The 12,415-nt window shown below is 45.2% G+C and overlaps 1 protein-coding gene across 1 annotated transcript in view; it reads left to right on the top strand.

Moving 5' to 3' along the window:
- Nucleotides 1–12,032, top strand: part of HPCAL1 (hippocalcin like 1) — a 108,808-nt gene extending 96,776 nt beyond the window's left edge. Inside the window, exons 3-5 of the mRNA XM_019537410.1 lie at nucleotides 3,148–3,550; nucleotides 5,373–5,478; nucleotides 11,774–12,032. Coding sequence (XP_019392955.1) covers nucleotides 3,173–3,550; nucleotides 5,373–5,478; nucleotides 11,774–11,871 — 582 coding nt within the window. The 5' untranslated portion in view covers nucleotides 3,148–3,172 and the 3' untranslated portion in view covers nucleotides 11,872–12,032. The remainder of the gene's footprint in view (nucleotides 1–3,147; nucleotides 3,551–5,372; nucleotides 5,479–11,773) is intronic.
- The last annotated feature ends 383 nt before the right edge of the window (nucleotides 12,033–12,415 follow it).

The following is a 12,415-nucleotide window of genomic DNA, read 5'->3' as shown; positions in this document are numbered from 1 at the left end:
GGTGGTTCAAGCACCTACATTGAACACCTTCAAGAGTAAATTGGATGCTTATCTTGCTGGGATCCTATGACCCCAGCTAACTTCCTGCCCTTTGGGCAGGGAGCTGGACTCGATGATCTCCCGAGGTCCCTTCCAGCCCTAATGTCTATGAAATCTATGGAGGGGCGGGGGAGGGGGGAAGGAGAGAAGCCCCAGCCAGGCTTTTCCTTGGTTGAGCAGAGGGGCATGGCTAGGCCTCGGCCCCAGCTGGCTCACCGAGGTGGAGGGGGAGAAGGGCTTAAGCCCCCTCCCTGGCTTGCGCAGGACCCCAGCCAGGGCCTGCCTGGCAAGGGCAAAGCAGCCCCTCTCTGAGTGGGGAGAAGCCTGGCAGGGGCTGCTTTCCCGCTTCAGGCAGACACCTGCTGAGGTTTGGATCTGGGTTTCCCCCCCAAACTCCCTCTCAGCCAGCTGGAGCAGTGATAGTGCTCTGGCTAGGGAATTGGAGGGGCAGAGCCAAGCCTGCTCCACTGGCACAGACAGAACAGCCAGGGCAGCAAAGCATCATGGGATGCTGGGGGACTGTGAGTTAACTTGAACTGGGAAGGGGTCTGGGACAGACATTTCATAAACTGGTTTGACCTAACTCTGTTCTGTCTGATACTACATCCAACCAGGTTTTTTTAAAACCAGTTTCAGTCATTTTGAAAGCAATTTAAGTGCACTGAACATGTGATGTGTTACAGATTTGAACTGGTTTTGATCACTTAAACTGTTTTCTTTGTAATTTCTGTCCGTAGCCTGGTAGTGTACAGCCCTATCTTCTCCAAGACACCGGGATGTGTTAACGGTTGGGAAAGACCTTGTTTCAATAGCATTTGTTCAGCATTTTGGGAGCAAATGGAACCATGTTAAACTGTGCAACACAATGACTAGCAATAAGTTATCAGGCTAAAATGTTTGTGGTTTTTTTATATAAAACGGGGCAGCTAATAATATCAATGCAGTTTTCTGTTAAACCTGATGTGCTGTATTAAGGAGCAGCTGTTTGGGTTTGTTTCTAAGCATTCAGCCACAGAACAGGATGTGGATTTTAAATTGCTGGGGCTATGTCTAAAGTAAATGGAATATGATTATAGATAATCCTCTGATGCTTTGCAGCTTTTTCTGTTGTTGTTTCTTGTTGATCCTGGACATTTTTGATGCATTAGCTGGGCATTTGCTGCCTGGAAGTGTTCGGTCCTTATTATCAGATGTATATCTTCTTGCCATATTTGTCTCATCACATTTCAGTGTTCTGCTTTACTTCTTTCCCATTGTTGTATGGGTCCAGTACTGTATGTATACATGTGTTTATCTGCTCTGTGTGTAAGTTCTGTTACCCAGCTTTTAACTCATTTAGCAGTGGCTTAAATGACTACTAAGTGCTGCACGACATAGAGCTGTGGCCTTTGAGCTATCAGGAAACTGATTCCAGATTGTGCAAACCTTGGTGACAGAGCTTTGCCGTGTATTCTGGTATGCTTTTTATATTAGTACAAATTAAACAGGCCTAACATTACATAGAACTTCAGTTGTTAAAAGCTGCTGTTGTCACACATAATGAACCTCCTGTCTTGTAAGAGAGGTATTCAGCATGTCAGTAAGTTCACTGTTACATAGTTATGTCCCTCAAGCATGTGTTTCCTTAGCCTTGAGTTCTTTTGGTTTGTATGGCTGGGAATCCTAATGGCAAAGGACGATAAAGAAGAAATGTTCATCATAACCATTTAGGCAGACAAGGTTCTTTGGGTAAATCTGATATCTTTTATTAGACCAACTCAAATGGTTGGAAAAATTCTTCTTTGCAAGCTTTTAGGTATAAATACCCTTCATCAGGCTGCAGTACCATTTAAGCATCTTTCACTTTGACCTGTTTGACCAGTTTGAAGAAATTTAACAGTGCCTGCACGTCACTGCAATTAGTAAGTGAGCCCCCAAACCCATTGTAATACTATGGCACCATCTCTGCTGTAATAGAGGACATATGTTTTTTGCCCAGTTGGACACTCCTGAAAAAGCTGGCCAGCACGTGGCTGTTGGAAACACTTGTGTAAAAGTTGCAGTTTGAAAACCTAAACAGGCTGTCAAAGCTTCTGAATTCTTCAGACCAATGTACACATAAGGACTGTGCTGTCACTTTGCTAGCCCCATTGCAATTCCATACTTTTAAGAAGCTTATTTGTTATAGTACTGGGGAACATTGAATTAAAATGTTTTTAAAAGATCTGAATCATTTGCTTATTTTCTTCTCCCTGGATGACTCAGCTGTTCCTGCTGCCAATGGTATTAGGAAAGGAAAGGTCTTATGGGGTGAACCTGTTAAACATGGGGTCTTCTTCCACCCCAGACCTCTTTATGATGCTTCTGCCCTCTTTCCCCTCCCACCCCATGCAGTTGTTTCATCCTGCTTATGCTCTGTGAATTGCTGGAGCTCAACTTTCAAAGCATTGCAAGTCCTTGACCTGGTTCCTGCCCTCTCAGTATGTCTGCTGCTAAACCAAGGCAGGAGGCTTTGGTACTGATGTGATGGTGTCAGGAAAGGGGGATAATGCTGCTGCACCAGGGGGTGTTCAGAGAGCCACTGTTGCATTTCTTTAGCCTTGGACTGCCTTTTTGCTATTTAAATGTGGATTATTTATGTGCTGTGGTATTTTTTTACACCCCTGATGCTGCCTATGCTGGTTAGTGTGGGCAGGGACTGGAAGTGCACTATGGAGCACAGGAGGAGATATGGAAGGAGGAACACAGCCGAGTGCTGAATGGTACTGGGACAGACCAAAAGGGTTTGTCCCAAATTGTCTTCCTCTTTTCTCTCCCACTAAATGGCAGATTCAGTTCCTGGGAGAGCTTGGATGAAAGGGGAGAGGAGATGGGGAAACATGATAATGTTTTATCGGTGTTTTTAAGCTTTACATTGTATCCAGATGCTTATTTCACAAACCAGTCCTTAAGTGTACCCATTCTCTCTGTGGGGTTGGTTTCAGCTGTTGAAATATTTTTACTTGTTGTATGTCTGTGAGCTGATAGCATCTTTCCACTATGTTACCTTCTTAAAATCTAGGGGCACGACTCACACTTGGAGTCCAATCATAGCACTAATGTTGACATGCTTATTCTTTTGTTTTACAGCTGCTAGATTTTAATCAAGAACAGAATGGGGAAGCAGAACAGTAAGCTGCGACCTGAAGTACTCCAAGATCTCCGGGAAAACACTGAATTCACAGACCATGAGCTACAAGAGTGGTACAAAGGCTTCCTAAAAGATTGCCCAACTGGCCATTTGACTGTTGACGAATTCAAAAAAATATATGCAAATTTTTTCCCTTATGGTGACGCGTCGAAGTTTGCAGAACATGTCTTCCGCACATTCGACACCAACGGTGATGGGACGATTGACTTTAGGGAATTTATCATTGCTCTGAGTGTCACCTCTCGGGGAAAGCTGGAACAGAAACTGAAATGGGCATTTAGTATGTATGATCTTGATGGCAATGGTTACATCAGCCGTGGTGAAATGCTAGAAATAGTGCAGGTGAGAAATCCTTTTTTTTTACAAAAAAAAAAAAAAAAAAAATTTTTTTATGCTTTACAATTCAGAATAAAAAATATTCAAAACTGTCAGAATCCCTCACAGAACAGCGCTGAAGATGCAATAATTGTAAAAAAAAAAAAAAAAGAAAAAAAAAAAAAAAAAAAAAAAATTTTTATCTTTGAATGAATCTTGCTGTAACTTCTCTTTACCTCTGAACCATCTGGAGCTAGAGGCTTCTGATCTAGGTTGCTTTTGCACCCTAAAAACTGTTCAGTTAGCTCCTGGCACACCTTAAAAGTTGCCACAGCAGCCAGTAGAAGGGTCCCAGGCTGTGTTTGCAGTGTAGTTTTTCCCGATGTCATTCTTCATGGCCACACAAAATAATTCTAACCACAGACTGTAAATGGATTATGGCTCTGAAAGCCGAACAGATTCTGAGTAGAAATAAGACCTGAATGAAAACCCAGTTTCCTCTCTTCTTACCCTTACCCCTCTCTCCCTTCCAACATTTCTGAGATGTTTGAAACTTGAATCAAAATCTAAATTAGAGTTTTGGTATCCCCAGGATTTCCAGTGGTTTGAGTCATAAGGCAATAACCCCAGAGCCTCTGAAAATCCAAGTATGGTTTGAGATCATCTGTGCTTTCAGGCTAGGTATAGACATTCAAAAAGCCTGAGGCAGAATTGATCTAACTTGCACAGTTTTCTATAAGCAGCATAGTTTAAATTGGTACTGACCAGAACACACATTCACCCTTTGATGGGGTGCAAATCTTACACTGAGTTCTGCCATTTTTAAACCAATCTGTGTACTGAACTCTTCTGCTCTGTTACAGGTATAGAGGCCGTGGGGTTTTTTTTGTCCCAGCTTCTGTTCTGTTCTGGGTATAAACTGGTTTCAGATCACTTACACCAGTAAAAGTGTCATGTCATGTCTGTACCTGGCCTTAGAGTAAAAGGCCATATAGATTTTACAATTTGGAGCTGTACAAGGGAAGGTGCTGTATAGCACCTTTGAGTCCCAGGTGGTAGAAGAAGCTGCAGAGGGTTAGTAATGGCATCCTGGACCTTTTCACCTGTAGGGCACCTATTCAGTCACCTATTCAGATTCCAGCCATGGTGGGTGGTGACTGCCAATGTGTGGCACCTTGTTATTGACCACAGATGTTTCTATCCAGTTTCTAGCAGAATTTTCCAGACCACAAAATCAAGTGCTTGATTGGCCTTGGTCAGCTGTTTGGCAACGGTTGTCAGGAGGGGCATGAGAGTGGAGCGTGAACTCGTCTTTCCCTGGAAGTGGTAGTTCTAGAGCAGGGTGAGGAGCAGGTGTCGAGGGAACGCTGCCTGTGGTTTACCTCATAAGTAAAACATAGTACACATGGGTAAAAATAGGCCTTCAGGCTCTAGCTGGTCCAAATAAGTGTGAAAACCCAGTCCACTTACCAACAAAACTATCGAGCCCACTATAGCTGAACAATTACTGCACAGTAGGAAGCACCTCTGTGTGTTTAATGGCCACTTCCAAACTCACTTTCAAAAAGGAAAAGTGCACTTGCAACTTTTCCCTGGCATCCTCTAGTGTGGTAACTTATTAGTTGCTGACTCATTGCTGGACTGTCCAACAGGACCATTATATTGGCTTTCTAAACCAGGAATGATTCCTGAAAAAAACATTTGAGTTTGTAATTCTTCTTTCTTGTTTTGATTTATAAGGTTCTGCAGCCAAGGTCATCTGGCTTTTTATTGCTACAGGCTTAAATTCCTTCTCTTAGTCCTGGTGCTTCACAGCTTTTCAATTTTCATTACTTTTTTTTATATTCAGGCAATCTACAAAATGGTGTCATCGGTAATGAAAATGCCAGAAGACGAATCCACTCCAGAAAAACGAACAGACAAAATCTTCAGACAGATGGACACAAACAATGATGGTATGATCCCCACTAGGGGTCCTTAATTAGGTCTTGGAAGTAAACATGCATTGCATGATACCATTTTTCAGATTTAGCATTGCTGATGACAGTTGAGATAACTTTCAGGGTAACCTCCATTTCACTTATCCCACCATGAATGTCTGTCAGTGTGATGTCGGCATGTCCATTACCTGCACACCCAAAGGAAAGTAGCATGCGTGGATATAAGTTGTGTTTATGGAAACTGGCAAGCTAGGGCTGAACAGGGCTCTACAGGCCCTTCTTAGAAAAAGTAGCACGGGGCTGTGTTCTTGTCACCTTCCCTCTTGTATGTTTTCTGTTGGTGCAGACCCAGCTGCTGAAATTGGTAGCAGACTACTTGAGTTTGTGTGAGCCCCGAGACTTAGGGTGTCACTGACCTCATTTGTGTTCTCCCCAGTATGCAAACCTACAAAATCCTGGCGTGAAATAGTCTGTGAATAGCCTCAAACCCAGCCTCCTCCATATGTGGACTCGTATGTTGTCTGACTCCAGGCAGCTCGGCTGTACCTAGTTGTCGTTTGGAGCCTATTCAGCTGGCTTATGAGGGCCATTTGCCCTTCTCTTCATTGCCTTTTCATGAGAGGCCCATGTCTAATTGTGGCTGGGCTTGGAATAGACAAGTACTGTGTTTTGTTGGAGGGGGCAAAAGCCCACACTGAATATTGTGTAGAGGCAGGAGCAAGGTAGGAGGGGAATCTGGAGGAAGGTGCTTGTGAAATGAAGAGTGAGCAATGGAGAAAATAAACACAAAAAAATTGAAAATAGAGGAGGCATTTTAAAAAAGTAAGAATCCTGTGTATGGGGTTGGGACTGGTAGAAGAAGATGAAAGTACTGTAGCGGGCTGGACAGTAGTATGTTTACCTCTTCATCTTTAGTTTCATATATTCATTTTTTCAACTTAAAGGGGACAGCATGGTAGGGGCTGCAGTGCAGAAAGGACTGTGTTTTGCCAAAGGAAAGGGATGCAGCTGTGCTTCCTAAATGTACTTACCTCTGCTACACCTGTCCATACCATTCCTTTTCTCCCTGCATAGCAGGGATCCTGTTTTTTCACTCAAAAAACCACCCAGTTCTTCTGCTGCCACCCATTGCCATCTGTTTAAATAGCACTTGCCACTGAAACCCGTCAGAGCTCAGCTTATAGTTTCATTTGTTATTCATATAATCTGTTTTAATCTCCCAAACCTGAGTAGATACGGCTGCCTATTTAGAGAACCAGGGTTGCTACCTAACTTATTGTCTTTCTGGGTTCTTATTTGCAGTTTTCTGTTTACAGTTGCTCTTGTCCTCTCTTGCAGTCTCTTTGACCCATAAATGATCTTGCATGAAATGGTCCTGAAACTTCTGTGGGTTCAGCATCCTCTAGTTCATGCTCTCTAGGGGCTTGACAAACCAAAGGCAGTCTTGCTGTCCTCACTAGCTTTCAGTAAGGCTGCTGGTGTAACAGGAGTGACAGGAGCAGGATTTATCCTTGCATTTGTGCCATTCTCTCAGGAGAATGTTTCTGTTTCTGATCTTCATAGTGGTTTGTGCTTGCAAAATTTGTACCATTGAAAATCTGGCCCTAACCCAAGTGCTCGAATGCCACTTCTATTTATTTGCTTGTTTCTTTGTTTCTACAAGCCAGCAATTGGATTTGTTTTGCACAGAAAAGCTTTTGGATGCTCTAGCAATAGAGCCAGTGGGGCTGCCGGTCAGTTAGTACCTCCAAAGTAGAGGGCTTGCAGCTAGAGGTGCACAGATTATATTGGTGCTGTATCAGATCAGCACTAGTAAAAGGAAAATTAACGTTATTGGCTATCGGCTTTTTTTGTCCACTGTAGCCAATAATGTCACTGGTAAATATAATATGCCTTGTGGGCAGAGCCCCCAGATGTTGTGCAGACGTGCCCAACCACATACATGCACCAGCCAGGAATGCAGCCAAGCAGTATGGAGAGCAGTACCCTAAAGGTAAATCCCCTCCCCATGGAGGGGAAGGGGCATTTTGGGGGGGAGGCAAGGAGATCGAGGGCCCCCACAGTGAGGGAGGGAGCAGGGGGTTGGGGCAGGGTGGTGAATAGGACCCTGAGGGAGCAGAATGAAGGCTCGTCCAGGGGATTGGTGTCTCAGCGCTTAAAAATGGCAGCGGGGGCACTTGAACTAAAGCTCATCAAATGAGCTTTAATTCAAGCACTCCCCACCCCCATTTTTAAGTGCTGGGATACCTTTAACCAGAGTAGAGCTGAGCGAAGTGAGGGCAGAGGTGGGCTATCCGCGGCAGGCTCAGGGCTCTTCACTCTGCTGCCTTTACCCTGGGAGTCCCCCGCTGGCTGCACCACACCCCCTACCCATTCGGTGGCAGTGGTGAGCTGTTCCTCCAGCTGCTGGATGGGCAGGGGACATAGCACAGCTGGCATGCGGCTCCCAGAGCGAAGAGCCCCAAGTCCGTGACAGGCAACTCACCTACACCCTTACCCCATTCATTCGATGAGCTTTAGTTCAAGTACCACTGCCACCATTTTTAAGTGCCAGGATGCTGACCCCATGTTCAAGCCGCCCACAGCTCCATCCCGCTCCCCGCCCTGACCCTAGGGTCCTGTCCCCTGCCCTGTACCAGCCCCTGCCTCTGCCCTTGTCCCTCTCCCTCCTTCACTGTTGGGGCCTCGATCTGCTCCCCCCACATCCCTTTACTTCCACAGACTTATCTGCAGGGTGATGTTCTCCATGCTGCCCAGCTGTATTCCTACAAATTGGTTGTTGGATCGGTATAGGGCAGTATGCAAAAGTGATGCTGAGCAAACAGCGTATCCAAGATCTTATGCAGTGGCTAGAGCTTCTAGTTTGTGTAATAAAATAAAGTAGGCTTTACAAAAATCAGTAGTAAATATAGAGTGCAATAAAAGATGCAGCTTTAATCCTGTGAGGAAACCCAGATATTCTGGGCACAAGGTTTATGGTGTTATTAATGTATGGACTTTTTCTGTTAATAATATAACTGTACCCAAAGGCAGAGAGCAATTAAAACCAAAAATACAATATGGGCCGAAGATGTGCTAACTGCTGGAGAGTATAACATAAGGAATAAAATTAACCTATAATGAAACTGCTCTCACAAGAGGAATGTGGTTTTTTTATTCTTCTGGTTTTACGTGACCATAAAAATCTCAGTTGAGGGTCTAATATCACTTAAATTGTACAGGTATAGTTTGATCAGGGCTTTTGCTTCTATATGATGTGATTAATGGCACATAGTGTTCTGCAAAGAGTTAATCTACTCAAGGCAAAATATACATGTGGGGGAGTCCTGATGGAACAATGTAAGTTGGTGAAGAATGGCCCTAGAACAGGGGCAGGCAATTACTTCAGCCGGACGGCCACTTAATGAGTTTTGGTGAGCTGCCAAGAGCTGCAACAGTAGCCCTGCCCCTTGACAGGTGCCTGTCTTCTGATTGCCATCTTGGGACTGAAAAATGACCTCTTCCCCCACTCTCCCCTGAAGTCTTTCCCCTTGCCCCTGGAAGTACTTATTTTGGGGGTGGGTACCATAAAGTAATTTTATTTCAAAAAATATTTTTGTCCTGACTTATGTGTTTGCATAGTATATATAGAGGTGATTGCATAACAGCTCAAAAATAAAGTATTACTCTTGTATATAGTGTGCGGGATGTGTTTGGGGGAACGTGTGTGTGCATGGTGGAATGTGGGGTATGTATGTGGGTGATGTGTGTGGGGTTTGTGAGGGGGTGTGGCTGTGTGGGGGGGTGTAGGGTACGTTGGGAGGGTGTGGCTATGTATGCATGTGAGAGGGTTGTGGGGGAATGTGGGTATGGGGTTTGTGGGGTGATGGAGGTGGGTTATGGGGACCCCCCTCTACACCCCACCATGGCTGTCGATGGTGTCAGCAGCCCTTGCCGTCAGTGGTGGTAGCAGCTGCAGATAACAAGGCCTCGGGGTGTTCGTGGCCCGCACAGGCGCAGCCGCTGGGTGGCACACAGCTCCAGCCAGTTTCAGGGGCTGCATGTGGTGGCAAGGAGTGGAGCCAGGCTGGCCCATGTCTATCACATGGGGCTCATGTACAGCTCCCAGCACTTACATGCCACCAGGACGAAGCCCTGCGCAATGGAGCCAGCTGCCTTCCCTGTTCCCTGCCACCATGTGCAGCTCTTGGGACTTTGCTGGCAAGCAGAGAGTGGGGCTCCCCACCACTTCTGGCAGAATCCCATAAGCTGCACGTGGTGGCAGGGGGCAGGGAAGGCAGCCACTCCAGCACATTGGGATTAACCTTGGTGGTGCACAAGTGCTGGCAGCTGCACATGAACCCCATGCAGTAGGGGTGGGCTGACTTGGCTTCTCTCCTGGCCACCGTGTGCAACTCCTAGAACTGACTGGAGCCATGTGCCACTGAGTGGCTGTGCCTGTGCAGGCCACCAACACCCCAAGGGCCTGCTGCTTGTTGCTGCTGCCACCACTGGTGGCAGGGGCTATGCGCCGTGGGGGGGGGGCTGTGTGCAGGGGATCCCCATGCCTCCCCCTCCCTTCCTCACCCCAGACACCCAAAACCTTCCTACCTGAGCTCTGCACTTCTGCTACCCCACTGGGTGCAGGCCCCAGGCTCTGTGCTCCTGGCCCCCTGCCCAGCTGCAGCTTCCCTACCCACTGCCCAAAGCCAATGCTGCAGCAGGGACATGAGGAGCTGCTGGAAACAGGGAAAACCAAGCAGGTCCCCTCAGCTGCGGCAGCAGCGGCCCTGTCCCAAAGTTGTGCGTGCTGGATGTGGCCCTCCTGTGCAGGAGGGTGGGAGCAAAGACAATGGGTGGGCTGGGTGGGGATATAATCAATTGGTGGGCACCCGCGGGCCAGATCATGGCACCTGCAGGCCAGATGTGGCCATCAGGCAGTATTTTGTCCTCTGTGCATTAAAATGATGGGTATAGCTCTTGTATGAAATACCATACCCCATAACAAGGTCAAGTGAATGGATGTGTGAATGCCAGAATAACGTTGTACAGCAGTCCACCAGCAGATCTTTGAATTAAAGTATTCAGCATGCAATTTTACACAGAATAGTGTTAGAGAATTCTCTGAACCTAGGAACCTTTTATACAGTAGCATCTAGCCACACCCTCTCCTGCCTGTCTTATGCCGAAGAGACAATGTAATGGCTCTCAGAGGGAATTGTCTGGCCAAATAAGTCATCCTAGAAAAAAAAAATGTTTAATTGCTCAGAAACACTGCCTTGTGGTGTATGTCTTTCCTTGTGTGCATCTGTGTGTACTATACCATTGCCAGTACCTCATATGCAAAATACTGGATAGAAAAAATGCTCTTGTCACTAACGTTATTTAACTAAGAGTTCATGAACCTGATCCCAAAAGGCCATGTGAGCTGAACTTGCTTTGATCTCAGCAGAAGCTCCACAACCAAGGGGACTTGGTTTGGTCCCAAGTGAACTTGCTATGAATTCGTTCTGGTTCACATTGGGTTTGGTCCCATGTGAGATCACAGCAGCAGTGCCAGCCTCTTCAATAGTACAGCAGAACAGAGAAATGCAGCAGTGTGCACTGCAGCAGTGTTGACTCGTGACTGTTCATACTCAGCAAGCAGTGCTTGTTTTCAAATGCCAAGCAGAGCCACAGACTTCTACGTGGTTTTTACATTCACCTCCCCTAGTTAGCCCCAGCTCATGCGCTTTACCCTATTTAGCAAGTATTTTTCTACCCTTTTCTGCCCAGCATATCCCATTTCTGTGTCCCTGTGCAGCAGAATTTAGGAGATAAATAGTCCATCAGGAAGGGATACTCAGTCACACTGCCCTGCTTTCCATGATCACGTTCCAGTGAATCGCAACAGTTCATATAGCATGAAGACCCTGGGTTTTTTGGTTTTAAAAATCTCACCTATAATCAAGCTCCTTTTTAAAACAGTTTGTATAGGTGTTCACGTGTACTATATGTTGTCTGAATGATTTTAATTCAGTTTTGTATAATGCAGTTCTGCGTAATGTATGATTGAAGGTGGTACTTGTTTTACCTTGATCGTGTGTTTTTAATATAAAATGTAGAGTAAAATATTACATTACTTGGCAGAGGGGAGGGGAGGGTGGAAATGTATGCAGGTTTAATTGCTTGAGTAGGATTTCAGTGCTCAGCTCCTCTTCACTGCAATGAATTCAACCCCAAATGCATTGCAATAAGCTATTTGGTCTTAAGTATTCTATGAAGAGGTTTTAGTTTTAAGCCGCATTGACTTTTGCAGCATGATTGACTTACTTTGTTTTCTTCCTTCAAGGTAAACTGTCTCTTGAAGAGTTTATTAAAGGTGCCAAGAGTGATCCCTCTATTGTGCGATTGCTACAATGTGATCCAAGCAGCGCAAGTCAGTTCTAATTAAACTCTGGACAGTTTGCAAAGAAAATGCTGGCTTGTTGTTCAAGCTTTGCTCGCAAATGGATGCCTTCTCAATCATTCCTCAGCTGTTAGTGGATAAGATTCCATTGCCAGATTGGTGTGTGTTTCTGAGTGAAGACAGCCGCACTCTTTCACTAACACCAGTGCAGTTCCTTTTGGCAGTTCCATTTCCTCTCACCCCTAATGTTATGACTCGCTCTACACATTTAATGTAATTGAAAGGTATGTTTACATGCAGAAGCTATGAGCTCAAATTTCTGGTGAGACATCACATCATGTAGTCAGTAGGAAAAACGACTTTCTAATAGTCCTAAGAAGATGTTAGGTAGGACTTTTATCCAGCATAGCAGACGGTAGATAATTTATTTTGCTTCAAAAATGACTAAGTACAAAATGAGGACTGAATGAAATAGAAAGCAAAATAAAACAAGAAAGGAAAAAAAAGAAGAAGTTTTCTTGGGCATGGTTCCAATTTTTTTTTCTTTGAGAAAAATTGCTTGCACTTATCTAATGGTCTTTACTT

Source organism: Crocodylus porosus, unplaced genomic scaffold, assembly GCF_001723895.1.
Source record: "Crocodylus porosus isolate Cpor-Errol unplaced genomic scaffold, CroPor_comp1, whole genome shotgun sequence".
Classification (NCBI taxonomy): domain Eukaryota; kingdom Metazoa; phylum Chordata; order Crocodylia; family Crocodylidae; genus Crocodylus; species Crocodylus porosus.
Note: the sequence above shows the minus strand (reverse complement) of the source record. Positions and strands in the feature narration are given on the sequence as shown.